The 26,614-nt window shown below is 43.3% G+C and overlaps 2 protein-coding genes across 8 annotated transcripts in view; one reads left to right on the top strand and one right to left on the bottom strand.

Moving 5' to 3' along the window:
* LOC121564406 (E3 ubiquitin-protein ligase TRIP12) overlaps positions 1-21,858 on the bottom strand; it is a 42,105-nt gene extending 20,247 nt beyond the window's left edge. For 2 of the 6 annotated variants that reach the window (XM_041875756.2, XM_041875764.2), the window contains exons 1-12: positions 21,764-21,858; positions 10,331-10,477; positions 9,730-9,855; positions 8,709-9,505; positions 6,447-6,552; positions 4,082-4,233; positions 3,606-3,689; positions 3,382-3,477; positions 2,860-3,011; positions 2,726-2,761; positions 2,400-2,495; positions 2,031-2,123 (exon numbers count right to left, since the gene is read on the bottom strand). In XM_041875756.2, coding sequence (XP_041731690.1) covers positions 2,031-2,123; positions 2,400-2,495; positions 2,726-2,761; positions 2,860-3,011; positions 3,382-3,477; positions 3,606-3,689; positions 4,082-4,233; positions 6,447-6,552; positions 8,709-9,505; positions 9,730-9,855; positions 10,331-10,428 — 1,836 coding nt within the window. In that variant the 5' untranslated portion in view covers positions 10,429-10,477; positions 21,764-21,858. The remainder of the gene's footprint in view (positions 1-2,030; positions 2,124-2,399; positions 2,496-2,725; positions 2,762-2,859; positions 3,012-3,381; positions 3,478-3,605; positions 3,690-4,081; positions 4,234-6,446; positions 6,553-8,708; positions 9,506-9,729; positions 9,856-10,330; positions 10,478-21,763) is intronic. The other 4 variants (XM_041875759.2, XM_041875758.2, XM_041875766.2 and 1 more) reach the window with 4 other exon arrangements.
* A 363-nt stretch (positions 21,859-22,221) lies between these two features.
* Positions 22,222-24,360, top strand: LOC121564609 (F-box only protein 36-like). 2 transcript variants are annotated; one of them, XM_041875838.1, is made up of 4 exons: positions 22,222-22,359; positions 22,772-22,880; positions 23,023-23,190; positions 23,850-24,360. In XM_041875838.1, exons 1-4 carry the CDS (start codon positions 22,264-22,266, stop codon positions 23,912-23,914), a joined length of 438 nt encoding a protein of 145 aa, XP_041731772.1. In that variant the 5' UTR covers positions 22,222-22,263; the 3' UTR covers positions 23,915-24,360. The 2 variants fall into 2 exon arrangements, with proteins under 2 accessions (XP_041731772.1, XP_041731773.1); XM_041875839.1 differs by having other exon boundaries at positions 22,272-22,497.
* The last annotated feature ends 2,254 nt before the right edge of the window (positions 24,361-26,614 follow it).

Here is a 26,614-nt window from a genome sequence, read left to right as displayed (position 1 = left end):
ACAACTAGGGTTGTGCCTTTGGCTTCTGGACAATGAAAGAAAGTTGATATGAAAACCAGTAGAACAGGAGAGAAATGGCATAGCGTTGGGTCCAATAGGGAAGTAAATTTTGCCAAAATTATATAATTACTCCTGTCTATACAGAAATGAATAAAATAAATCAACTTTCTTTCATTTAGGAGTTCTAAAAAGCTTTTTTTTTTTTTTTATAGCCGAGCTTCTTAAAAAATATATAGCTGATTCTAGAGTTGTGGCTGTCAGTGAAAAGCATCCAAAATGTGTGAAGATAATGTGTCGACTATAAATTAAAATGTTGAGACAAGGGGAGAGGTGTGTGGCGAAGATATAGGCAAGTCTCTCTCCAGAATGGCTCAGCTGTTTCCCACCAATTCTTGAGTATTCATTGTGAATGTTTTGCCATTCGCAAAAAAAAAAAAAATCAATACCCCATTACATACGTCACCAGTAGTTAATGTACCGTTAAACCCCGTCATTTGGTTACATTCATCTGCTAATGCATGTATTACAGTCATTTACCGTGCTCCTTCTCACAGTAAGCTATTTGAAAAACCTTTCCAACAATCTCCCCCTCGATAATCACCAATCCTCAGTGTGAAAGAGCAATGAAAGTTACAGGCCTACTGCTGCATTGGTCTATAGGCTGAGTTCCATGCACTCATTTCTTTAGCCACCAATGGATCACGGTGTATCAATGTGTCCATATGGTAGAGGCTGGTGATCTCGCAGTAATTTTTATGATTATCATATGACAATGAAAATGTTATTATTTAAATGCGCATTTGAAAATCATAACTGGCATGCAGAACGGTAGAAATGGCAGGATAAATCGTAAGCTTCCCCAAACTTCAAACTCACGCGCCACCTATGAAGTCTTTATAAAAAATTGCATCTAAGTTTCCATGGTGGGATTTTGCCTATAGGCTACATTGAAGCAAGGTAAGGCATGCCTCATAATATGAAATAAAACATTCAGGTTTCAAACAATTAACTATGTTTTCAAAATGCATATTGCCTCCAGCTCACATTGTAAAGTGGTGTGTGACACATTGCTAGCCTGTTTACATTTACGTCATTTAGCAGACGCTCTTATCCAGAGCGACTTACAGTTAGTGAACACATATTTTTTTATACTGGCCCCCCGTGGGAATCGAACCCACAACCCTGGCCTTGCAAACGCCATGCTCTATCAACCGAGCTACATCCCTGCCGGCCATTCCCTCCCCTACCCTGGACGACGCTGGGCCAATTGTTTCGCCGCCCATGAGTCTCCCGGTCGCGGCCGGCTGCGACAGAGCCTGGATTCGAACCAGGATCTCTAGTGGCACAGTTAGCACTGCGATGCAGTGCCTTAGACCACTGCGCCACTCAGGAGACCACTGCGCCACGGTTGCCTGCACTTGAATGGTGAATGGGCTGCGCGCTTCAATTACACATTGAGAAATCAAAATCGCTATTTTTAAATCGTGCACCAAAACTGTTAACACGCGATTGCATTTACAAATTGTTGCACAAAGATTAGGCTTATAAAAAGCCAATTTCACTCCAGCAGCAACCAGCTGATGAGCTGCAGGAGAAATCCCGCTCAATATAGTCTCTGTATGATGTGCGCGTGTGTTAGTTGTGTTGGATAAATAAGATACATGACTAACGAAAATACAAAGGCCAATTGAATGTAAAAAAATTATGCTGATTAACCTATAGACCGATAAGCATTGTGGTCAAATGTATTTCCATCGACTGGGATTTCAATCGATGAATAAAAAGCATTATTTTGCAACGGGATTTTTTTTACTCTCATTTCAGCCTGCAACAGTTTAAAAAAAAAATTGTGTGTGTTTTCTTTTCAAAAGCCGGCTATTTCCGGCCAATGGAAACCCTGGTGCACATCTAACATACAGCCACCACCGTCAACACTTATTTTAAGGTGAGCCTATGAGAGCCGGGTAGGGAGCAGAGATGATGACATGGAGAGAGAGAGGCAGAGCTGAGCCAGAGGGAGCAACACTTACAGCCTGCAGGATGGCTTTGCTGTGTCGCCTTGACAACATCTCCAAGGCAGTCAGGGCCTGCTCCGCCACGTCAATGAATTGGATCACCTGAAGCTGCAGACAAAGAGGAGAGAGAGCGCGCTATTAGCATATCCACCACCGTTTTATGACCGCATATGAAGAGGGAACAAGTACATGAGGGAATGACAGAAATGGAAGACGTGAGAAGAACAACGTGTGGGCTAGGAACACCTGGGTTGCATTCAGTAGGCATGAATTGGTGGGACATTTTTCATACGGACTAGGTAGTACTTAAACTTTAATGAGAACATTTCCGTTTCAAAGCATGTGTTTGGTGCCTACTGAACCTGAGCGGGGGGGTCATCCTACCTTTTCCAGGAAGACGGGGATGGCGTCCACAACCACAGCAGAGGACCGAGGCAGCGCCTCCATCATGTAAGTGAGAGCACGGGAGGCGTGGTTCATCTGAGCAGAGGCACGGGGTAAGATACAGATTTCACAAGCACAACCCCAAAGCAAACACTTTGCTGAGGTACAGCTTATTTTGCAACAATATGTAACTTTGAGACAGTGTGTTGTTTCACACTCTTTGCGAAACATTTTAGCACCTGCAATGTAGGCCTAATGTCATGGTGAAAATCAAATATCACTGGGTTCCCCCCCCCCCCCCAAAGATATAAGCCCAGGATACTCACAATGTCAAAGTTATGCTCCATCTGTAACAATGTGATCTGTGAGGAAGAGACGAGGGGATTAAGAGACTTGGCAAATCAAGACACAGTGTAAAATGATTAAAGACAAAAGGTGGACAAAGCATTGAGTGACTCACCAGAGCGGGCACCACGCTCTTCACAGGGAAGCCTCCTAGCGTCTCCTCGTTGCCCATCACCAGCAGCTGGCACATCTCGATGGCGGCCTGGAGCTGCTGGGACTCGTCGCCGGTGGCCTGCAGGCCCTGCAGCAGCTGCTGAGCCTTGGAGCCTGGGAGGAGAGATAAAGCAGGTCAGAGTAGAGACTAAACAGCATGGCTAGTATTCGCAAGAGAAGGAGTGCTGATATAGGATCAGTTTAGCCTTTAAGATCAAACTGAATAAGATTATATGGCAAGGGGGGGAATCAGACCCTAGATCAGCACTCCTCCTCTGAGAAACATTTTTAATATGGGCCCTGCCAGGAGTGCAGTCAGCACACACTTGGATTAGAGTTGAGTGAATAGCAGGTTAGAAGAATAAAGGCAGACATAAGTGAACTCAACATCCCTCCCCTGAGAGAGAATGGAAACATCCTGCACACAGATGTTAAGCGGTAATTAAATGGATTCTGGACACAGACAAGAAGGTGTAGCACTCACTGGCTCCACTGCCTATGGTTCTGTGAAACAGCTGGGACATGCGGGGTCCCAAGGGCCCAAAGAGGTGTGGGGGTAGACCCCTGGCCTCCAGCAGGGCTGTGGGGAGAAAACAGCCAGGTTAGACAACAACCAAAGACCCTGCAACACCAACAAGGGCTGACAGGGAACTCTTATTAGACAGGAACATTGGCACATGTATCTAAGGAAAGCTGTGATCGACATACCTTGGAGTCTGCCCATTTCAGAGTCATCGGACTCGCTCTCACCGGATGTGGTCATCCCAACAGCTCCGGCAACTGAGCTAGAAGCTGGAGAGAGAAGAAGAAACAGGGACAGTTAAACAGCCATTTATCATCATCAAAATGACAATACATTTGTCAAACAAAGAGTTCTCGCAGATAAGGTAAAGGGTAATAAACCCCCAGGCAGGCCCAGGAATACAGTCAATGATATTTTAGTGTATACACACACACAAACCAAGCAGCGGCTACACCAAGCAGAGGCTGGCTCCTATGCGTTTAGACCAAACACATACCAGAAATTCTTGGGATAGTCCAAAAGTTTTGATCCACTAAGGGCCAAGGGGAGAGAATCTCTGCTACCACAAGCAGGTAGCGTACCATTATAGGTGTAGCACTGAGTGTTTCCTGACCATGCGAGCTGAAAAGGAAAAACTCTGTGCCCTGGCCGCAGTAGGTACCTGTCCCTGAAGCCCCCTGCGGGGCCTCGTCAGTGCGGGCGGCCGAGGAGTTGGCCCCGTCCTGGTTGTTGTCCGAGTCAGCCATCTTCTCTTGTCGGCGAGCTTCGGCTGCCCCGCGCTTGCCCAGGCCTGAGCCTCGCCGACTGCACAGACAGGGGGGGAGAAAAAGGCAGAGGGGGACAGTGAGTGACGGCGCAACAAACTAGACCACACAGAGCCTACAGTCAAACACGGCAGGTAGCTTAGTAGTTAAGAGCGTTGTGCCAGTAACCGAAAGGTCGCTGGTTCTAATCCCCAAGCCGACTATATGAAAAATCTGTCGATGTGCCCTTGAGCAAGGCACTTAACCCTAATTGCTCCTGTGAGTCGCTCTGGATAAGAGCGTCTGCTAAATTACTTTGTTTTTTTAACAAAAAAACACACGAGACGGCACAACTGACATTCCTGGTCATAAGGCATCACTAACTCACACTTGCTCTTTCGCAATGTGAACGCATGTTCACATACACACACACCTGTGAGCAGACATGTGCAGGTACCGACAACAAGCATGTTCACATTCCTGAATGGTTAAACTGTCCAGTGAAAATCTCGATTTTAAAAGTTACACATATTCTGTTAACTCACACCCAAATAATGTGGCCAAAGAATAAATTGGAGGGGGAAAAACCCCTTTAAGAAAAAAAACTCCTTTTGGAAGGAAAACTATTTCACTCATATTGTAATTCTGGGTCATATTTCATAGAAATCTGGAAACACTGGACAGTTACTTTAAAGGAATAATCCACCCAAAACCACTAATTCCTATGATTTACAGTGTTAAATAATATTTGAGAATACATTTTTCATGTTGTCATTATAATAAGGTGGTTAGCAACATGTGGACATTTTTGTGGAAATCTGTTGCAGCTCAAGTCGACTACAAAACCCACAATGCAACGCGCTCCCACTCTGCTGGCTAGGTAGCAAATGTAACTACCGGTACACGCAATAATATCAAAGTCAATATTAGCATGTGAAGTAGCTAGCCAGCTGTAAAATCAACAAACTGCACTCTTACCATGTTCAACCTGCAGATCGTCTGCTTCAAGGATGTTGCTATGGCAACAGCCATTTCCCATGTGGTAAAGAGATCAATGGAACGTAGAACGCCGGGGAAAGCGCAAGGATGCATCATTGGCGGCCATTCAAAAAATCTGATCTAACAAGGTGAATATTCGTCATGATTTAGGAGTTCTAAAAGGCTCACAATGTGGTTACTAAAATCCGATTTGGATATATTTAGCTGTTTTCACTGGATAATATTTAGTCCTTTTCGGGTTTGGAAAAATGTCTGCTAAATTCTAACTCCCGTCTGTATAAGCTGGGGGGGACGCGTGTGTTGTGTTTCCATTGTTTTGGTCGAATTCCATAAATCTCTTTACCGAATCTATGCTTTCCCACAGACATAGCTCAGGGCAAGGAGGGATATGATAAATGTGCATTGCATGCTGTTAAGTTGAAGATTTTTTAACCCTTATTTGACCAGGTAAGTTGACTGAGAACACTTTACAGCATAGACCTGGGGAATAGTTACAGGGGAGAGGAGGGGGGGATGAATGAGCCAATTGGAAGCTGGGGATGATTAGGTGGCCATGGAATTTAGCCAGGACACTGGGGTTAACACCCTTACTCTTACGATAAGTGCCATGGGATCTTTAGTGACCACAGAGAGTCAAGACACCAGTTTAATGTTCCATCTGAAAGACGGCACCCTACACAGGGCAATATCCCCAATCACTGCCCCGGGGCATTGGGAAACTGAGTTGAATAATTTGGTCCACAGTTTAGTTTGAGCACATCTAAGCGATATATACTTTGTCATGACGATAGACAGATTGATGCCCATACCATCTATTAGCTGAGTTGGCGATCTGGAGTGCAGGTAATTGTTTTAAAAGTCTTATGAAATGTGATAGTGTGTTATTCCCCATCTCCAGCGACGAGAACCTTTTCATGATGATGCGTTACAACACGATTTCCTGATTTCACACTGTCAACTTAGAAGTTAAATCATGGTGAAAAAAGTTATTTTACCCACTCAGAACATAGACTATAACCACATTTACAGGAGTTTCATGTCTGGAGTGGATTTTCCCCTTTAAACATGTTATGGCTGACTACACACTTTCGTATGGACTGAAAGATCGACTTCTCAGGGACAATTTCATTAGGCATTGCCAAGGAAGCCACCCTCTGCCATAAAATATTGGATGTATTGTTTAATACTTTTTGTACACACTGAAATACAACCGACTACAATTGACTTTGGGCTTTAGACTGGAGAAGTTGAGATGACATTGAGAGCAGTGGGAGGCTGTAGTACCTGGTGCTGGCGCAGGAGCCCGTGGTCTTCTGGCGTGTGCTCCGCCGAAAGCTGGGGAGCTCTGCTGGAGGAGACTCGCTGCGCTTCTTAGTGGACTTCCTCAAACCTGATGAGGCACGAGGAGCCAATGAGTAAACAGTCAAGGCAAAAGACAGCACAAACCACAGTGATAGTAGACCCCTAGATATTAGATTGCTCTATCATGATAACCAGTTCATCCATTTCCATAACTTAAGAGGAATTGTATGTTTGCAAATGATTGAGCTACACCTTTCTATTATGTTGGTTTAGTCTACAACCATTAATCAAATGGTGGTTTAGATATTCCACCTAATCCGAACCGTTTGGGCAGTGATAACCAGTGTTTTTCCAGTAGAAAACCTAAAGTTTTTTTGTTTGTTTTTTACCCCAACCCTGGTTAACTGATGCCAGTCACCTTGGCTAAGTACAGTAGTAGTTAGTGGTTGACAAGTGGCATAACGGTCAAGAGCAAGGACTGGTTCAGAGGGGGCCAGCACCAGTCACTCATAACAGTAAGAGCCACCCAGGGTAGATAGTCACACACTGACAGCTCTGGTGGTTCTCAGTGGAGAGCCCAGTGCCACCGACACTGGTAGAGAGTATAAATAGCCCCTCTCTCACTAGTACAGACCTAGAACAGAACAACCTTCATGCTAAACCTGAGGGTCCCAACACCGAGTGCAAAAATATGACGCCGACTGACCTTTTCCCAACACACATACAATACAGGGTCGGTCAGCAGACAAGTAGTGACAAACGCAACCACACACACCTCACTCATGACCCCCAGTAACCCAACAGAATAATCAAAATGGCAATGTATTGTTGCTACAGCAGAAAGCCTGATGCACGCTATCACAGCCACACCGCGTACCCCACCATGCAATCTGGCTTACTCACTATTATAGCAGCAGAGTCGACAGAGGCTGAGAATAGATGTTGAGAGTGTGTGTGTGTGACAGTGTGCACTACAAGTGACAATCTGTGCCCCTTAATAAAAGTGGGTGAATCACTCTCTCTGCTCCCCTCCCTCCTCTCCCCAGTAAGAACCTGATGCCTGCTAGTCGGCCAGCCGGCAGGCAGGGTGGGCCGGTCTAGGTCCTCTCAAAGGGGGCACATGTTTGGAGCTGGGCCCTGTGGCAGCGTGCCCAGCCTCGGTTACCATCTTGGAATCCCCTACCCCAACCCAGAACACACTGACCCACCGCTGAACCACTGATCATCTTCCACTCGCCCGCATGCACTACATTCGTGACACCTCCCCCCTAACCCACCTATGAGCTTTAAACTTAAACTGTATGAGTCTTTGAACATTTGGAGCCGTGCAGTCATTCACTCATCTTCAAAACAAACCACAGCCGCGGTCTGACCTTCATCCTACACTAAAATTCCCATAATGCATCGCTGTGATGTGACCTGTAACCTCAGGGCTGATTGTGTCTGATCTGACAGCAAAAGTATTCTAATGCCTCTGAGCACGTTAGCGAGCCCTTAACACCTACCTAACATCTGAGCGGCTGTAGTGAATCAGTCTGACCTTCACAAATATCAATTTGCGCCACAGTCCAACAGGCTACAGTAGAGCCACCAGACAGATTATTTATATCTTCCAGTTTGAGGCTGGCCTGGTACTGAAACAAGCTGAACTCTGAACCAGTCACCCAGCTCCTGGTGAAGCCAGATATTTGCAGATCTTTAAGGCATAAGCAATATGGTTTACCACTACACTGTTATACTAATCCAGACCCTCCAGATCTGTAAACATTGAAGGGTTAGGGCCAAAGGGAACAAAGAAGCGAATTGGGACCACCTATATCAGTTACACGTGTGTCTGTGGGAGTTTATCTGCAAGGTTCTCTCCATGTGTGTATGTCCATGCATGTTTATCAGCACCGACTGTCTGTGCAGGGTTAATTCCTGCTTGGTGTGTGTGTGTGTGTGTGTGTGTGTCTGGTGTGAGAAGCAGTCACCCCAGCAGCAGCAGGTCCCAGTACAAAGTGTGTTTCTGTAACTGAAGCTGCAACACGGGTCCTGTGACATTTAATCCCTGAGAGTAACCTCTACCACAGCGACCCTCCAAAGGCTGCTACTCACATAACCCTACAACCTTCGAACCTGAAGGTAGCAAACCATTTGATCCTGGCTGGCTGACCATTACAAATATGAGCACCCCAAACCCCCCTTGGATTAAGGGAAATGTGAAACAGTACACACAGGTATGAGAGGGTGGGACAGACGCACTTGCTAGTTTGGCTTGTAGTCCTGAGGGCCCAGGTTTGGAGGTGGTCTCTGTCTTGGAGGAGCCGGGTAGGGACAGTTTGGGCTTTGGCAGGTTGACTTTGGGACTGAAGCGGGCCGCCCACTCAAACTTGGACGAGACGGCGGCTTTGGCCTGCTCCTTGTCGCGGGTGCTTCGGCGTGGGGAGGGGCTGGAGGCGGAGCGGGAGCGACGTGCCTTGTTCTGGTCTTTGCCCTGCTTGAGCCTGGCGCCCTGTGTGGCGGTGGCACTGTTGGCGCTGGTGGAGGAGGAGGACGAGGTGGAGGCAGAAGAGGAGGAGTCAGTCACGGTGCTACACCCAGCTTTGGCTGAGGCGGCCGACTTCGACGCCAGCTTGGTGGGTTTTGCAGATCTGCCGTCGGTACGGTTGGGGAAGGACCCAGCAGTGCTGCTCAGACCGGGGAGGGAGTCAGCCTTCTTCCGTTTCTGGGTCGGTGAGGCCCCAGAGGCCCCGCTTTTCTTGCTCTGGATGCGGCCTGTGGGCGCGGGTGGCTCTGGAGCCAGGGGTCTCTTCTTGGAGGATTTGGCAAGGCCTTTCTTGGCCTCAGTGGTATGGTCTCTGGGTGGGGGGTGGGATTTGGACTTCTTGGCTGGGGTGGGGGTGTTGTTGAGGTCAGGTGCAGAACTTCTCTTCAACCCTCGGGTGGTACCTTCACTCTTGGATTGGTGGCCTGTTGGCTCTCGCTCTGATGTCCCTGCGGCCTCTGGGTCTTCTTGCAGCACAAATGAAGCCACAGACAGTGACAGACTGCTGCTGCTGCTGGAGGAGAGGAGAAAGGGATAACCTTTTAGCACAGTTTCCAAACAGGAAAGACAGAGATCAAGTACAATGCTTCCATTCAGTTAATTTAGGCTTACAGTGAATAGCCAAGGGCGCAATAGATTGAAAACAAACAATAGTTAATACATTTTTATCCAATCACGATAGTCGATTGTCAAAAGCAGACCCCACAAACACAGTGAGTGCTAAGGAGCGAGGGGTACCTTCTTGAGCTGTGCCCTCTGGACTGGCCAGAGGCTGAGCTGGGTGCGGCTTTGGAAGCCTTAGATTTAGGTCTTCTACTTTCAGGAGGGGAATTTGCTTTATGTTTTACCTGCTCTGACTGCAACCTGTAAGGTTGGGAATTAAAGAGCAAGTGACAGTGTGGGTTTTGCGTAATCACTCTATATCATGAATAAAATACTTCAAGTCATTCCCCTATCATTGTTCACCCATCCTGTACTACTCCAAGGAATGCCTCTGGAGAACACCATGCAAAAACAATCTAAATGTACTTGTACTGGTAGATTAATATAAAATAACCCCCACACAATGCTTTTCCTTTAACTTAACACATTGGAAAGGCTTCTGACATTTTAAAAACATTAGAATGAACGTCATCAGCTCCAGCTCTGATAGGGTTTAGGACCTTATTAAAATTATAATCAATGGTGAACATGAATAATTGTAGCCATTTTTAGAAAAGTTCTGCAAGTAGAGAAAACTACACAGTAGACAACAGCTTCAAGCATGCCCTTACATGTTCAAACCGACAAAGACACAAACAGGTGAGCACACAGATATTAGGGGTGCTGGGGGACATACCTTCCTGCGACTGTATGGGCTTGTGGCTGGGCCGCAGCAGTGTTCCTCTGTGAACGGCGCAGTGACCCCCCTGGATTGGAATTAGGCCGGTTGGACATTGGCACCTCTCTCCTGAAGGGACATACCCTTTCTAGACACTACCATTCACTAGACCGAGAAGAGAGTAAAGAAAAACATCAGATCATGGGTGAGACATCAGGGTGTGTCCTTGTGAGTGACATGTTCCCAAACAAAGGAAAATCCAATGGACAGATGTGTTGGTGGTGGCTGTTTATGTCATCAATGCTGCCGTTTGACTCAAATAATTAGCCCCTCAACCCCATTCTAAATGATCACTCTCAGGACCATGTTGGCTGCATTTATACAGACAGCCCAATTCTGACCTTTTTTTATTCTCCACTCATTTTGGAACATTCAGATCAGCTCAGAAAAAGATCTGATGTGATTGGTCAAAAGACCAATTAGTGGAAAAAAGATCAGAATTGGGGTGCCTGTGTAAACGCAGCCCTGGTAAATTATCACGAAAATGTACATCTGATGATACAAGCCCCTGCCTAATAAAACAGATCAATCATATTACTCACATTACCATTTGTTTGTAGGCAGCACAGGGCAGCACGCATGATCAATGAGCCTCAGCCAAACTCAACACATGGCAACATACACCTCTAAATCTGTCAGCCCAATCGATTGATCCAATCAGAGAGACAATGACGACAGGCCCAAAATGATTGTCCACAAACTTAAAACAAAGAGGCAGATAGATTTAAAATTGCAAGATCACATAAGAAAAAACATCTAGGCTAAGTTTCATCATGGGCACATGAAAACATAGACCGACACTGAACAAAAATCTATGACTGTGCACTAAATTTGTTTATATCCCTGTTAGTGAGCATTTTATCCTTTGTCAAGATAATCCATCCACCCGACAGGTGTGGTATATCAAGAAGCTGATTAAAACGGCATGATCATTACACAGATGCACCTTGTGCTGGGGACAATAAAAGGCCACTATTTCAGTCTATAATAACGCCTTTGTGGTGAAAAACTCATTCTGATTGGCTGGGCTTGGCCTGGCTCCCAAGTGGGTGGGCCTATGACCTCCCAGACCACCCATGGCTGCGCCCCTGCAAGTCATCTGAAATCCATCGATTAGGGCCTAATGAATGTATTTCAATTGACTGATTTCCTTATATGAACTGTAACTCAGGAAAATCTTTGAAATTGTTGCATGTTGCGTATATATTTTTGTTCAGTATAGATTAGAACGGCCATGCCGAGAAGAGAGAACAGCCACCAAGTGTCCTTAGTCTACATCATCTCCAGTTCACTGGGGGTCACCCATTACTAAGAGTCTGCGGGTACGCTTGTCATAGCCAATCAATCACTGGAGGAAGCATACAGAAAGTCTTCGGTGCACCAACTCAGACGGGGTGTACCATGCACCACCAGCCACCATTTGCTTTTTTTTTTTAGGGGGTAGATAATAATATGCCATTTAGCAGACGCTTTTATCCAAAGCGACTTACAGTCATGCGTGCATACATTTTTTTGTGTATGGTTGGTCCCAGGGATCGAACCCACTACCCTGGCGTTACAAGCGCCGTGCTCTACCAGCTGAGCTACAGAGGACCACGATCAGCTTTAATATTGCAGATAGATTGTAACTTCCATCAATGTAATTGTCTGCATCACTTCCAATCCCCCGTATGTTTATTTTCTTCTCTTACATACATACATACATACATACAGTGAGGGAAAAAAGTATTTGAGGGAGCTGAAGGTTCGAGTTGCCAAACGTCAGCCTCGAAACCTTAATGACTTGGAGAAGATCTGCAAAGAGTGGGACAAAATCCCTCCTGAGATGTGTGCAAACCTGGTGGCCAACTACAAGAAACGTCTGAGCTCTGTGATTGCCAACAAGGGTTTTGCCACCAAGTACTAAGTCATGTTTTGCAGAGGGGTCAAATACTTATTTCCCTCATTAAAATGCAAATCAATTTATAACATTTTTGACATGTGTTTTCTGGATTTTGTTGTTGTTATTCTGTCTCTCACTGTTCAAATAAACCTACCATTAAAATGTATAGACTGATCATGTCTTTGTCAGTGGGCAAATGTACAAAATCAGCAGGGGATCAAATACTTTCCCCCCCCCCTCACTGTATATACATACACTGCTCAAAAAAATAAAGGGAACACTAAAATAACATCCTAGATCTGAATGAATGTAATAATATTCTTAAATACTTTTTTCTTTACATAGTTGAATGTGCTGACAACAAAATCACACAAAAAGTATTAATGGAAATCAAATTGATCAACCCATGGAGGTCTGGATTTGGAGTCACCCTCAAAATTAAAGTGGAAAACCACACTACAGGCTGATCCAACTTTGATGTAATGTCCTTAAAAACAAGTCAAAATGAGGCTCAGTAGTGTGTGTGTGGCCTCCACGTGCCTGTATGACCTCCCTACAACGCCTGGGCATGCACCTGATGAGGTGGCGGATGGTCTCCTGAGGGATCTCCTCCCAGACCTGGACTAAAGCATCCGCCAACTCCTGGACAGTCTGTGGTGCAACGTGGCGTTGGTGGATGGAGTGAGACATGATGTCCCAGATGTGCTCAATTGGATTCAGGTCTGGGGAACGGGCGGGCCAGTCCATAGCATCAATGCCTTCTTCTTGCAGGAACTGCTGACACACTCCAGCCACATGAGGTCTAGCATTGTCTTGCATTAGGAGGAACCCAGGGCCAACCGCACCAGCATATGGTCTCACAAGGGGTCTGAGGATCTCATCTCGGTACCTAATGGCAGTCAGGCTACCTCTGGCGAGCACATGGAGGGCTGTGCGGCCCCCCAAAGAAATGCCACCCCACACCATGACTGACCCACCGCCAAACCGGTCATGCTGGAGGATGTTGCAGACTCTGTCACGTCTGTCACATGTGCTCAGTGTGAACCTGCTTTCATCTGTGAAGAGCACAGGGCGCCAGTGGCACAACCCCCACCTGTGGATGTCGGGCCCTCATACCACCCTCATGGAGTCTGTTTCTGACAGTTTGAGCAGACATGCACATTTGTGGCCTGCTGGAGGTCATTTTGCAGGGCTCTGGCAGTGCTCCTCCTTGCACAAAGGCGGGTTGTTGCCCTCTTACGGCATCCTCCACGTCTCCTGATGTACTGGCCTGTCTCCTGGTAGCGCCTCCATGCTCTGGACACTACGCTGACAGACACAGCAAACCTTCTTGCCACAGCTCGCATTGATGTGCCATCCTGGATGAGCTGCACTACCTGAGCCACTTGTGCGGGTTGTAGACTCAGTCTCATGCTACCACTAGAGTGAAAGCACCGCCAGCATTCAAAAGTGACCAAAACATCAGCCAGGAAGCATAGGAACTGAGAAGTGGTCTGTGGTCACCACCTGCAGAACCATTTCTTTATTGGGGGTGTCTTGCTAATTGCCTATAATTTCCACCTGTTGTCTATTCCATTTGCACAACAGCATGTGAAATGTATTGTCAATCAGGGTTGCTTCCTAAGTGGACAGTTTGATTTCACAGAAGTGTGATTGACTTGGAGTTACATTGTGTTGTTTAAGTGTTCCCTTTATTTTTTTGAGCAGTGTATATACACATTTCCTTTAAAAAAATATATTTCCCTTTATTACTTTCCAACCCCACCACCCCTTCCCTAATTGGAGTAAACTAGTGAACAACAATGCTTAGGCCTCTACTTCCAGCTTATACATACTATATACATTTTATGGACAGTCAATTTTACAACTATTTTGTTTGTTTTTACTCCTGAACTTCCTCTACCCTCTCCGATCATTTTCATGATGTCCATCCGGTTTGCTTCTATATGCTATATCTTTCTAACTGTGCTCTTTCACAAAAGCTCTCAACCTATAACCTATATACTTATTATGGACACAGTACGCTTACATTATTAGTTAGCTTGTTGTTATTAGTCACATCCTTCAACTCCATTCAACACCACCCATATTGGAATTATATTTGCCATATATTCTTCAACTGTACTGTGATGTTATAGAAAATATCTGAACCTTTCTATTGTCATTGATTATACAGATTGTAAATTGAAAAAGTATTATATTATTGTTCGATTGACTAAGACTTTTCAGATCACCCAGTAATGCTATCTGTAGGGTTAGCTCCAGGTAAATATTGCAATCCTTTGGCATTCCTGGACCGGTGTCCAAAATCAAGCTACAAATGGACAGTACCAAAAATGATCTAATGATTCTGTCTCTATGCAGCAAAATCTGCAGAGCTAGGAAGATTGTATCCCCCATATAAATAACATTCTATTGGTAGCAAGAATTGTATATAATAATTTAAATTGAAAAAGTAAGTTTTGAATCCGGCTTCGTTTTGCATATCAGTTCATAAACACTATGCCATGGGATATGTACGTCAAAAATCTCTTCCCAACTATTTTGCAATCTATATGGGACGGCTGTCAATCCTTTGGTCCTTAAATAAAGCTGGTATACTTTTTTATTTATCACAGTTTTCTTTAACCAATTATGTTCTTTAATGCAAGGCCGACAGACAAGTTCCTTACATTTTACCCCTTCCACTTTCCTCTTCGATTTTTGCAGTAAAGCTGAAATTATTTGTTTGTAATTTTGGTTAGAGCAGACATTTCCATATGTTTTAGTTAGCTGCATGTGCAACATACAGTGGGGGAAAAAAGTATTTAGTCAGCCACCAATTGTGCAAGTTCTCCCACTTAAAAAGATGAGGCCTGTAATTTTCATCATAGGTACACGTCAACTATGACAGACAAATGGAGGAGAAAAAAATCCTGAAAATCACATTGTAGGATTTTTTATGAATTTATTTGCAAATTATGGTGGAAAATAAGTATTTGGTCAATAACAAAAGTTTCTCAATACTTTGTTATATACCCTTTGTTGGCAATGACACAGGTCAAACGTTTTCTGTAAGTCTTCACAAGGTTTTCACACACTGTTGCTGGTATTTTGGCCCATTCCTCCATGCAGATCTCCTCTAGAGCAGTGATGTTTTGGGGCTGTCGCTGGGCAACACGGACTTTCAACTCCCTCCAAAGATTTTCTATGGGGTTGAGATCTGGAGACTGGCTAGGCCACTCCAGGACCTTGAAATGCTTCTTATGAAGCCACTCCTTCGTTGCCCGGGCGGTGTGTTTGGGATCATTGTCATGCTGAAAGACCCAGCCACGTTTCATCTTCAATGCCCTTGCTGATGGAAGGAGGTTTTCACTCAAAATCTCACGATACATGGCCCCATTCATTCTTTCCTTTACACGGATCAGTCGTCCTGGTCCCTTTGCAGAAAAACAGCCCCAAAGCATGATGTTTCCACCCCCATGCTTCACAGTAGGTATGGTGTTCTTTGGATGCAACTCAGCATTCTTTGTCCTCCAAACACGACGAGTTGAGTTTTTACCAAAAAGTTATATTTTGGTTTCATCTGACCATATGACATTCTCCCAATCCTCTTCTGGATCATCCAAATGCACTCTAGCAAACTTCAGACGGGCCTGGACATGTACTGGCTTAAGCAGGGGGACACGTCTGGCACTGCAGGATTTGAGTCCCTGGCGGCGTAGTGTGTTACTGATGGTAGGCTTTGTTACTTTGGTCCCAGCTCTCTGCAGGTCATTCACTAGGTCCCCCCGTGTGGTTCTGGGATTTTTGCTCACCGTTCTTGTGATCATTTTGACCCCACGGGGTGAGATCTTGCGTGAAGCCCCAGATCGAGGGAGATTATCAGTGGTCTTGTATGCCTTCCATTTCCTAATAATTGCTCCCACAGTTGATTTCTTCAAACCAAGCTGCTTACCTATTGCAGATTCAGTCTTCCCAGCATGGTGCAGGTCTACAATTGTGTTTCTGGTGTCCTTTGACAGCTCTTTGTTCTTGGCCATAGTGGAGTTTGGAGTGTGACTGTTTGAGGTTGTGGACAGGTGTCTTTTATACTGATAACAAGTTCAAACAGGTGCCATTAATACAGGTAACGAGTGGAGGACAGAGGAGCCTCTTAAAGAAGAAGTTACAGGTCTGTGAGAGCCAGAAATCTTGCTTGTTTGTAGGTGACCAAATACTTATTTTCCACCATAATTTGCAAATAAATTCATTAAAAATCCTACAATGTGATTTTCTGGAGAAAAAAATTCTCAATTTGTCTGTGATGAAAATTACAGGCCTCTCATCTTTTTAAGTGGGAGAACTTGCACAATTGGTGGCTGACTAAATACTTTCCCCCCCCCCCACTGTATGTTATGATTGAGCGTTTCAGATAGCTAGCAACAGCGGCAAGAAGCTGCCATGTGGGGAAACGTAGGTGGCTTGTTTCAGATAGTTGTATCTTGATAGCGTGTCTTCTTTTGACTTATTCACGTCTATGCTAATATGGCTAACATTTACTAGATCGCTAACCAATAACCATGGATGTATTTATGATTTTCAATAAATATTTGGAGACTAAATATAGTTCACATGTCAATAAATCCTTTGGAGTTGACAGTTGTTTTGCCCCAAAGTTGCGCATGCATCGGTTTTGTTGCTAAACAACCCACGCGTCTATAGCCAAGTCATATTGATGTAGAATGGTGATATCGTACAGGCCACGAATTCAAATCATGGGTAGGATAATTGACAGTTCCCTCCAACCAATGGCGTGCAGTTCTTTGTTGCTCAAGACTTTGTTCAACCCAGAATTGAATTGCTAAATGTAAAAAGCAAATACTACATTTCACAAGATAAATGCTGCATTTTGAAATTAAGCAAATGTAGATATTCCCATTTGTCTTCTACAGAATGGAGGTGAGAATTCCAGGGAGGCTGAAAGTAACAGGTTAGCGGGGTTTCCAATTTGATTTATTTAACCTTTATTTTGACAGGGATTCATGCGATGTTGGCCTACTCCACTGAAACGTATTACAGAGGAACTTAACAGCCGTGAGTAAAAGTCCGAACTGGAAGGAAAGGTACACAATCACATTGGAAAATAGGGTCAACTTCAAGTTTTAAAAAAAATTGGATACTAGTCAATCTTAAATTACGGCTGACATTCATTAATGCACTTCCAAATGAAGGTCATTGTGTATGATAATCACGCACACAAATAAATTATCCTTCAATTCTGCAAGAACAGGCAACTTTGAGATTCCATATTATATACACTGAACAAAAATATAAAACGCAATATATAAAGTGGTGTTCCCATGTTTCATGAGCTGAAATAAGAGATCACAGAAATGTTCCATATGCAAAAAGCTTATTTCTCGCAAATGTTGTGCACATATTTATATGTGCACAATGGGGTGCCCAAATATAATGTTGTGCACAAATATATATTTTCTGTTGTATTTTTTTGACTTTGTTTTTTTTTACCCCATATGTAACTCTGTGTTGTTGTTTTTATCGCACTGCTTTGCTTTATCTTGACCAGGTCGCAGTTGTAAATGAGAACTTGTTCTCAACTGGCTTACCTGGTTAAATAAAGGTGAAATAAAAAAAATTATTTGTTTACATCCCTGTTAGTGAGAATTTCTCCTTTGCCATCCACCTGACAGGTGTGGCATATCAAGAAGCTGATTAAACAGCATGATCATTACACAGGTGCACCTTGTGCTGGGAACAATAAAAAGCCACTAAAATGTGCAGTTTTGCCACATAACACAATGCCACAGATGTCTCAAGTTAAGGGAGCGTTCAATTGGCATATTGACTGCAGAAATGTCCACCAGAGCAGTTGACAGAGAATGGTATGTTCATTTCTCTACCGTAAGCTGCCGCCAATGTCATTTTAGAGAATTTGGCAATAAGTCCATCCGGCCTCACAACTGCATACCACGTGTAACAACGCCAGCCCAGGACCTCCACACCCGGCTTCTTCACCTGCGGGATCGTCTGAGACCAGCCACTCTGACAGCTGATGAAACTGTGGGTTTGCACAACCGAAAAATTTCTGCATAAACTGTCAGAAACCGTCATCTCAGGGAAGCTCATCTGTGTGCAGGTCGTCCTCACCAGGGTTTTGACCTGACAGCAGTTTGGCGTTGTAACCGACTTGAGCGGGCAAATGCTCACCTTCGATGGCCACTGGCACGCTGGCGAAGTGTGCTCTTCATGGATTAATCTCGGTTTCAACTGTACCGGGCAGATGGCACACAGTGTATGGCGTCGTGTGGGCAATCGGTTTGCTGATGTCAACATTGTGAACAGAGTGTCCCATGGAGGCGGAGGGGTCATGGTATGGGCAGGCATAAGCTACGGACAACGAACACAATTGCATTTTATCGATGGCAATTTGAAAGCTCAGAGATACCGTGATGAGATCCTGAGGCCCATTGCCATGCCATTCATCTGAAAATGTCCCAATTCTTCAATGGCCTGCATACTCACCAGACATGGCACCCACTGAGCATGTTTGGGATGCTCTGGTTTGAAAGCGCATTCCAGTTCCTGCCCATATCAAGCAACTTTGCACAGCCATTGAAGAGGAGTGGGGCAACATTCCACAGGCCACAATCAACAGCCTGATCAACTCTATGCAAAGGAAGTGTTGCGCTGCATGAGGGAAATGGTGGTTACACCAGATACTGACTGGTTTTCTGATCCACAACCCTACATTTTTCTAAAGGTATCTGTGACCAGTCATGTGAAATCCATAGATTAGGGCCTAATTTATTTATTTCTACTGACTGATTTCCTTATATGAACTGTAACTCAGTAAAATCTTTTAAATTGTTGCGTTTATATTTTTGTTCAGTGAATTGTATCAAACTAATAGACTATGTAGTTAGGCTGCTTTTAAGTAATTTATCTTTAATTGATGTACAAAAAAATATGCAGGAGGGCAAATTACATATCAGGATATTATTTGAGGAGTGCTAAAATAATAATGCGATATTGTCAAAACTATACAATATGTATAGTTTTGACATTATCGCATTATTATTTTAGCACTTGTTTGCTGTCCCTGCACCAAAACTAGTTCTCACGCATCTCATCACTATGCAGCAGACATATGGTGAGAAATATTTTGGAACATCAAATCACAATAAAATCTCTATCGAATCGCAATACATATCCTATCAGCACCTAAGTATCTTCATAATATCGTATCGTGAGGTCTGTGGCAATTCCCAGCCCTAGAGTCAACACAGTAAGATGGTAGGTAGACAAACAAGCTGATTTGCAATGAACAACATTTCTGCTGCCATTAATTAGCTATGCATTTCTTTAAGCAAAATATCACTATCAATGAATCACTAAAGTTCCTGAGCAATATACAGTGAAATATGGCACAACGACAAATGAATATCTCAGGCCTAGCATTCTAAGTAAAGAAATCACAGCAAGGGGCCTTCACCATGAAACGTTACAGTAGCTCACCTATAATAAACACACGAGTTTAAGTTAATATTAGACCGATATGTATGATCAGATATGCATGTTCAAGAGGTATGATCTTTAATTTCACATTCAAAAACGCTCATGTTAAGAGTCGAGGGGACTCAAAGGTGTTATTTGAACATATTTATTTCGGGAGTTCATTATGATGCATAAACTAGCTACATATTCTAAACGCCCGATGCATGCCATCACTCATGTTAAGACCCAATGAACTGTGATATTGATCACAAAATAAGAAAACAATTGGCAAGCTCGTAAAGCCATCTTTGCCAGGCCTTTTCTGACTGTACATCCTAGTCTTTGTTTATGTATTCATTCGTCCCAACTCTTGACAATTGGTGTTTTACCATGTTCCACTGTAGTCCTGTACAATCGACAGTTCACTACTTCAGTTAATATAATAGCTTTCATTATAACCAGCTTTTATTAGCCTACACTAATTAATTTCAAGCTCGTTTTACAGAGGCCTTCATTCTGACGTAGATAGCACCAGCTAGGTGGTTAGCGAACCTGGTCCCGTAATTTCAATTTGACAGTAAAGTCAGCTAGCTAGCTACCAATAGACAAAGACCCTAGTACGGTGCCTTTCAGATTGTAAAGCGATATTAGCTAAGATGTCTGGTTATTAATGTAAAAATACAGACTAGTCCGCAAATAACATGTTAGCTAGCTATGTGACATGAAAATGCGCAGTTGGTGGACTGTTGTCCTAAAAACGTTCAGCTAACGTTATAAAGGCAACCTTCGCATGGAAACCACCTCAACGGGAATGGCTGGCAAATGTCATTTAAATAAAATGCTGATCTTTCCATCGAAAATGGCAGCATCGGTCGGACTAATATTAACTTCGCACCAGAGGATTCAGCTGTACTAGCGAGCAAGCTTGCTAACGTTAACTAGCTAGCTTTCTTGTTAGGACAGGCTAGCTACATTAATTTAATTGAGTAGTTCAAAGGGAATGTCAGACAAACTCCATCAAACGACATTCACACGGCATCAACTAATCTGGTAGCTAGCTAGCTAAATACAAAGCCATATAGCTAGATTCGGTTAGTTAACGGTAGTTCGCTGCCTAGTTTTGAGAATTATTGGATCGCCTCAGTAATTTACCAGCTGTCGACGTGTAAGAAACTCAAGATTTAACAAAGTAACGTTAGCTATGTAGCTAGCTAAACAAACGTTTAATTGATTAGCTATGGCTAGCCAAATGGGAAGCTAATGTTTTTCTTGCTACTAGTTAGCATTTTTAATTAGTTAGCTGATTACTCTCTAGCCTGACGTGATGAATTACCTACTGTAGCTAACTAACGTTAGCTGGCTAACATTGTTGGCAAACAAACATAGCTAGCTAACGTTAGCTCTATTAGGGGAATGGCATATTAAATTACACGATAGCTTAACTTTTACACTCAAGTTGCAAGAGGTGGTAGCGAGCTAACGTTAGCTAGCCGCTTTTTAATATTGTCATATTAGCTAACTAGCAAACTAGCTAGTTAGCTAACGTTACATGTTGACCTTAACCATTTCGGGTTAGGTAGCTAAAGTTAGTGTTGACTGGCTAACAAATGTCGCTAACTGAAAGCATTATGCTAACTACGATAATTGCTAACGTTAGCTAGCGAGCTAAGCTAGCTGGTAGCCAACTAACTAGATAAAATGCTTGTTTCGCCGACTGGCTAACCATATGCTATTTCCAATTCAAGAGTTATTGTTTGGTTAGCGAGCTAATTTTGTTGCGCTAGCTACCTATGTTTATGGCTAAGCAATCGCAAAACGAAATGGCCTCTGAACCTTCTTTGCTGCTTGCATCACACAGACACAAAAAAACAGGAAAGCAGGAACAGGATTCGAGAGATGACAATTGGAAACCATATTTTTTCGCGAGACGGATTCTCCATTCCTCACAAGTATTTCAGTCTTAAATTCTCAATGAGCCCCCCACAAACTATTGAATAAGATGCCACTGAACGTTAAATATATCATGTTATTACCTATTTGTTCCAGTGTTGTAGTTGTAACAGACAGCGCACCAGGTCCACTCTCTCAGCCTTCACATCAGCTGAGGGAACTGCAATATACCTCCGCTCTAAAGTGCCCCATTCTTCCGCTAGGAACTACTTTCGATTTAGATGATAATGTCGACAATGAAACGAACCTGAGCCAAATAAATACATGTATTCAATAACAATTTACGGAATGTATTTACAATTGTCTACAGTTGTGTTCAGTAAATTTTAATTTATATATCTCAGAACCCACAGTAGGATAGCTGCGAAATATTAATCCGCTGGGTCGTGACCCCCTAATCCAACAACTGTTTTCTAGAAAATATTCATTACATTTTGGGTTGATGATTATTTTATTTATATTCTTAAATTATTATCAATCACTCAATGTATACAGTTGCGAACAGAATTCGCTTTCATTATCACACAAAATATTTCGCTGTTGTTTTCTCTCCGTTGTCATGGAAATTCTTTAGCGTCTAAAAATGGCGTCTTTACTTGGCAAGAAAGTGTTAGAAATACATGGCCAGGGTCCCCCTCCTACAAAATATTTTTTTCAGCTTACTGTCACTAAAACTGAGGTATATTCTTATATTTGATCATCCATCTGATATATATCTTGGAATTGCAGAGAGTTAAAAACAAATAAAGTAAACTTTATCTGCACAATGCTGGACTGTGGCTGTGGAGAAAGGCTACACATCAGGACAGCAGGCATGGTATACAGCACTGTATTTGGTAGTGTTGCTCTCCGTTGACATGATTGTACTTTTAAGTGCTACATATCAACCTCATGTATCTGACATTTGTTTCTGCAAGTAAATTGTCTGTTTCAACATGCTTTGAACATAGATTAATTACATGGCTCTGATGATTGGAGAGAACTGAGTTGTATAACATTTTACATTTTAGTCATTTAGCAGACGCTCTTATCCAGAGCGACTTACAGTTAGTTTAACAGCCCTGGCTATGTATTTTTGAATTTTTCTTCAGGTGATATGGAGATCGTGGAAGATTTCTTTGAGGATTGAATTCAAGGGTGCTGCACCTGGAGAAAATAAGATGACCCACGATGACTATTTGCCTGATGCCCGCCTGCAGCGTAAGGTTTCCATTACAAGTCTCTGCCATTAAATATTAAGCCTACATCACCTACTGTATTTGTTTTTGTGTTGATACACGTGGTTCTGTTGGTGTCTTGAAAAGTGCACTGCCCTGAGTAGGTATGTACTCCCTGTCTCTAGAACAGGTAGGTGTGGTGTTTGGCCATCAGATCCTACAGTACACCCAAGCACTGTGCCAAGGGAACTTTGACTACCTGGAGTGCCTGCCCAATGACCTACTGCTCCAAATCCTTCATGGAAATGAAGGACGTAGCACAGATGGCACAGACCACAAAGAGGTTCCACAAGGTGAGCCTGGGCTTTACAAACCCAAAGGACCAGTTTCCCAGATAAAAATGAAATCTACTGGACTAAAAAGCTTAATCTGAAGAGAATTTCCATTGACATGGCTTGCTTTTAAATCCAGGACTAGCCTTAATGTGTCCAGGAAACCAGTCCATAGTGTGTACCCAAATAATTTACAAAAGCACATTTTACTTTCATATACACATTATTTCATTAAGGGCCCTGAGTTTTTCCTGACCATGTGAACGGACAAGGAAAACCTCAGGGCCCTAGTTAGGCTATAACACGGTCTGGAAAACATAATCTGGGTTTAGTTAATGAGCTAGTCTGTGTCTGTGTGTGTGTGTGTGTGTGTGTGTGTGTGTGTGTGTGTGTGTGTGTGTGTGTGTGTGTGTGTGTGTGTGTGTGTGTGTGTGTGTGTGTGTGTGTGTGTGTGTGTGTGTGTGTGTGTGTGTGTGTGTGTGTGTGTGTCTGTCTGTCTGTCTGTCTGTCTGTCTGTCTGTCTGTCTGTCTGTCTGTCTGTCTGTCTGTCTGTCTGTCTGTCTGTCTGTCTGTCTGTCTGTCTGTGTGTCTGTGTGTGTGTCTGTGTGTCTGTGTCTGTGTCTGTGTCTGTGTCTGTGTGTGTGTGTGTGTGTGTGTGTGTGTGTTGTATTTCAAAACAGAATGGGATATCCCAGCACTGCAACTCTCCAGAGTTCTGGGAACAGACTGTGAGGGGTCGCTGTGATGAACTCACACCTGACATGGAGGCCCTAGCCAACGCCATGGGCTTAAGGAAGATATTCTTTGCCTTCTTCAACACCAAAGAGCACCAGCAGTATGTACATGGAGGTAGCTAGACACTTAAACAAGACAGTGTTACTCCTCTCATAATAAAGATTTGGAAATGTAACTTTCTCTGCCAGTAGCACAAGGAATTATTTATGTATTTGAATGGTGTGTTGTGTCTCTTTGTGTTTAAAATGCACTATTGATTGATCTATGTTATGTGAATGTGTCTTTCAGGGCTTTTTTATTCTCTCTGTACCTTCGAACAAATAACATTCAATTATTTAGTCTTGGTTTCTGTCATTGCATTTGATTTCTAATCCAGTATGTTGTATGCACTATTTACAAGTAAAGCCATACTATTATTGAATGCATGTTGCAAAGGAATTGTTGAGGTGTTTATTAAATGAGAGTTTTTTTGACCAACATAAGTTGTATCAGTGTGCTACTCTGGGTGTGACTGTGGATGGTGTTCTTCAGTTGAAATGAGATACTTGGTCAAGTACAGTGGTGGAAAAAGTACCCAATTGTCTTACTTGATTAAAAGTAAAGATACCTTAATAGAAAATTACTCACGTAAAAGTGAAAGTCACCCAGTAAAATACAACTTTAGTAAAAGTCTAAAAGTATTTGGTTTTAAACATACTTAAGTATCAAAAGTAAATGGAATTGCTAAAATATACTTAAGTATCAAAAGTAAAAGTATAAATCATTTCACATTCCTTATATTAAGCAAACCAGACGGCACAATTTTCTTGTTTTTTAAATTTACGGATAGCCAGGGGCACAGGCCAACACTCAGACATAATTTACAAATGAAGCATTTGTGTTTAGTGAGTCTGCCAGATAAGAGGCAGTAGGGATGACCAGGGATGTTCTCTTGATGTGTGTGAATTGGACTATTTTCCTGTCCTGCTAAGCATTTTACATGTAACGAGCACTTTTGGGTGTCAGGGAAAATGTATGGAGTAGAAAGGACATTACTTTCTTTAGGAATGTAGTGGATTAAAAGTAAAAGTTGTCAAACATATAAATAGTAAAGTAAAGTACAGATACCCCAAAAAACTACTTAAGTAGTACTTTCAATATTTTTACTTAAGTACTTTACACCACTGGTAAAGTGTCCAATCATGATCACACTCAATAACAGTAAGAACACATATTGGTATGGTGTTTTAAATTGTATTAAACATATTGTTACATGCATGCCTATTATAATAAAGAGTAGGCCTAAAACAGATTCAGCTGCTTATAATGAGATAATGGGTCAGATGTAATGCTGGAGATGTTTCCTGTTTGAGAGGACCGATTTAGCGTTCTTACGCCCTCTGCTGAAAACCAGCTGTACTGAAGGAACTGTGTGAGGAGGGGAGTCTGATAGAAACCCTGTAGCCAACAGAGGGAGCAAAGTGACAGAGAAATGCATATCCTTACAAGAGGAGGTGGATCAAATAAAACAAAGGTGATGTGTACAAAACAAGCGCTATCAGTCAGACAAACTTCATCGTATTGTTGAACTGTAACCACACTTGCATGAGTTTGAATGTCATCGAAGGTAGGCCTACTTAGCATATGTATCACAGAAAAAGGTGTGAACCCTCCAAGTGCAAGGGAAGGTTGTCTGGTCAAAGGGGATTTTTTTGAAGAGCAAACATTTTAGTAGAATAATCAGAAAGATAGGCCACATAACCCCACTTAATTTGTTTAAAGAAACTAACTCATACTCACCCTTTACATTTTAAAGGGGAGAGTAATGTAGTCGACTAGGTGAAAAATCTGTCGATGTGCCCTTGAGCAAGGCACTTAACCCTAATTGCTCCTGTAAGTCGCTCTGGATAAGCGCGTCTGCTAAATGACTAAAATGTTAAATGTTAATGTAAAACAGAACATGTTTCTTGATTAATAAATCTCTCTCGTTATATTGCAACATTACAAAGGACACGATGGAGATAGTTTTTAATGCATGTTTTGTTGTTTAAAAACTTGTCTTTAAGTTGTAAAAATCGACCAATCATTCAATCAATCAACTGTGTCCAAATACCTCGCCCCGGGGGGCGAAATGGATCAGTCTCCCGCACACACACGGCCCTGACTGGTACTGAGCTCCATTATTAGCCTGAGTCAGAGTCGCTAAACACCGCCTCCTCAGCTGGGTCTGGGAGGAAAAATATTCATTACGTAACAATAAAAGATCGGTCTCTGGCTCCACTTCCTGAATACCACAGTGGCTAGGCCTGCGACAGCGGACCAGCCCGGAAGCCTCACTCTCTCTATTTGTGTGTTTGGGCAGAGCTCACTCTCTTTCGTTTATCCCTCGCAACACATTCCCACCACCCTCCTCCTCCACATCTCCTCTTTGTGGGTCAGTGCAGCAGGAGTGACGCAGCAGTGTCAGCGCCTCATCGGCCTCCAGACAGGCAGCGTCTCAGGAGTGGACTGGAGGGAGAATCTGTGTGCCCAGGCTGGGCCCTGACACACACACACGCAGCCAGCCACCAGTAAACAGAGGAGGAGAAGGCGGAAGGTAAATTCTATGGCTAGGCCGAGAGAGAGCATGCCTGGAGCTGGCTAGCTACACCTCTCCCTCCTACACACACACACACTCTCTCTCCACAGAGGGATTGCTCACTTCCATAGCGACAGCGAAAGGCCCTGCAGA

Source organism: Coregonus clupeaformis, chromosome 5 (assembly GCF_020615455.1).
Source record: "Coregonus clupeaformis isolate EN_2021a chromosome 5, ASM2061545v1, whole genome shotgun sequence".
Lineage (NCBI taxonomy): Eukaryota > Metazoa > Chordata > Actinopteri > Salmoniformes > Salmonidae > Coregonus > Coregonus clupeaformis.
This window is presented reverse-complemented; position numbering and strand designations above follow the sequence as displayed.

Bases quoted from the DNA above. Each gene is read 5' to 3' on its own strand.
- LOC121564609 (XM_041875838.1), top strand. From the start codon at position 22,264: ATGGCGTCTTTACTTGGCAAGAAAGTGTTAGAAATACATGGCCAGGGT. The intron at 22,360-22,771 runs GTATATTCTTAT...ATTTTTCTTCAG, and splicing joins TTACTGTCACTAAAACTGAG to GTGATATGGAGATCGTGGAA. The intron at 22,881-23,022 runs GTAAGGTTTCCA...CCCTGTCTCTAG, and splicing joins GCCTGATGCCCGCCTGCAGC to AACAGGTAGGTGTGGTGTTT.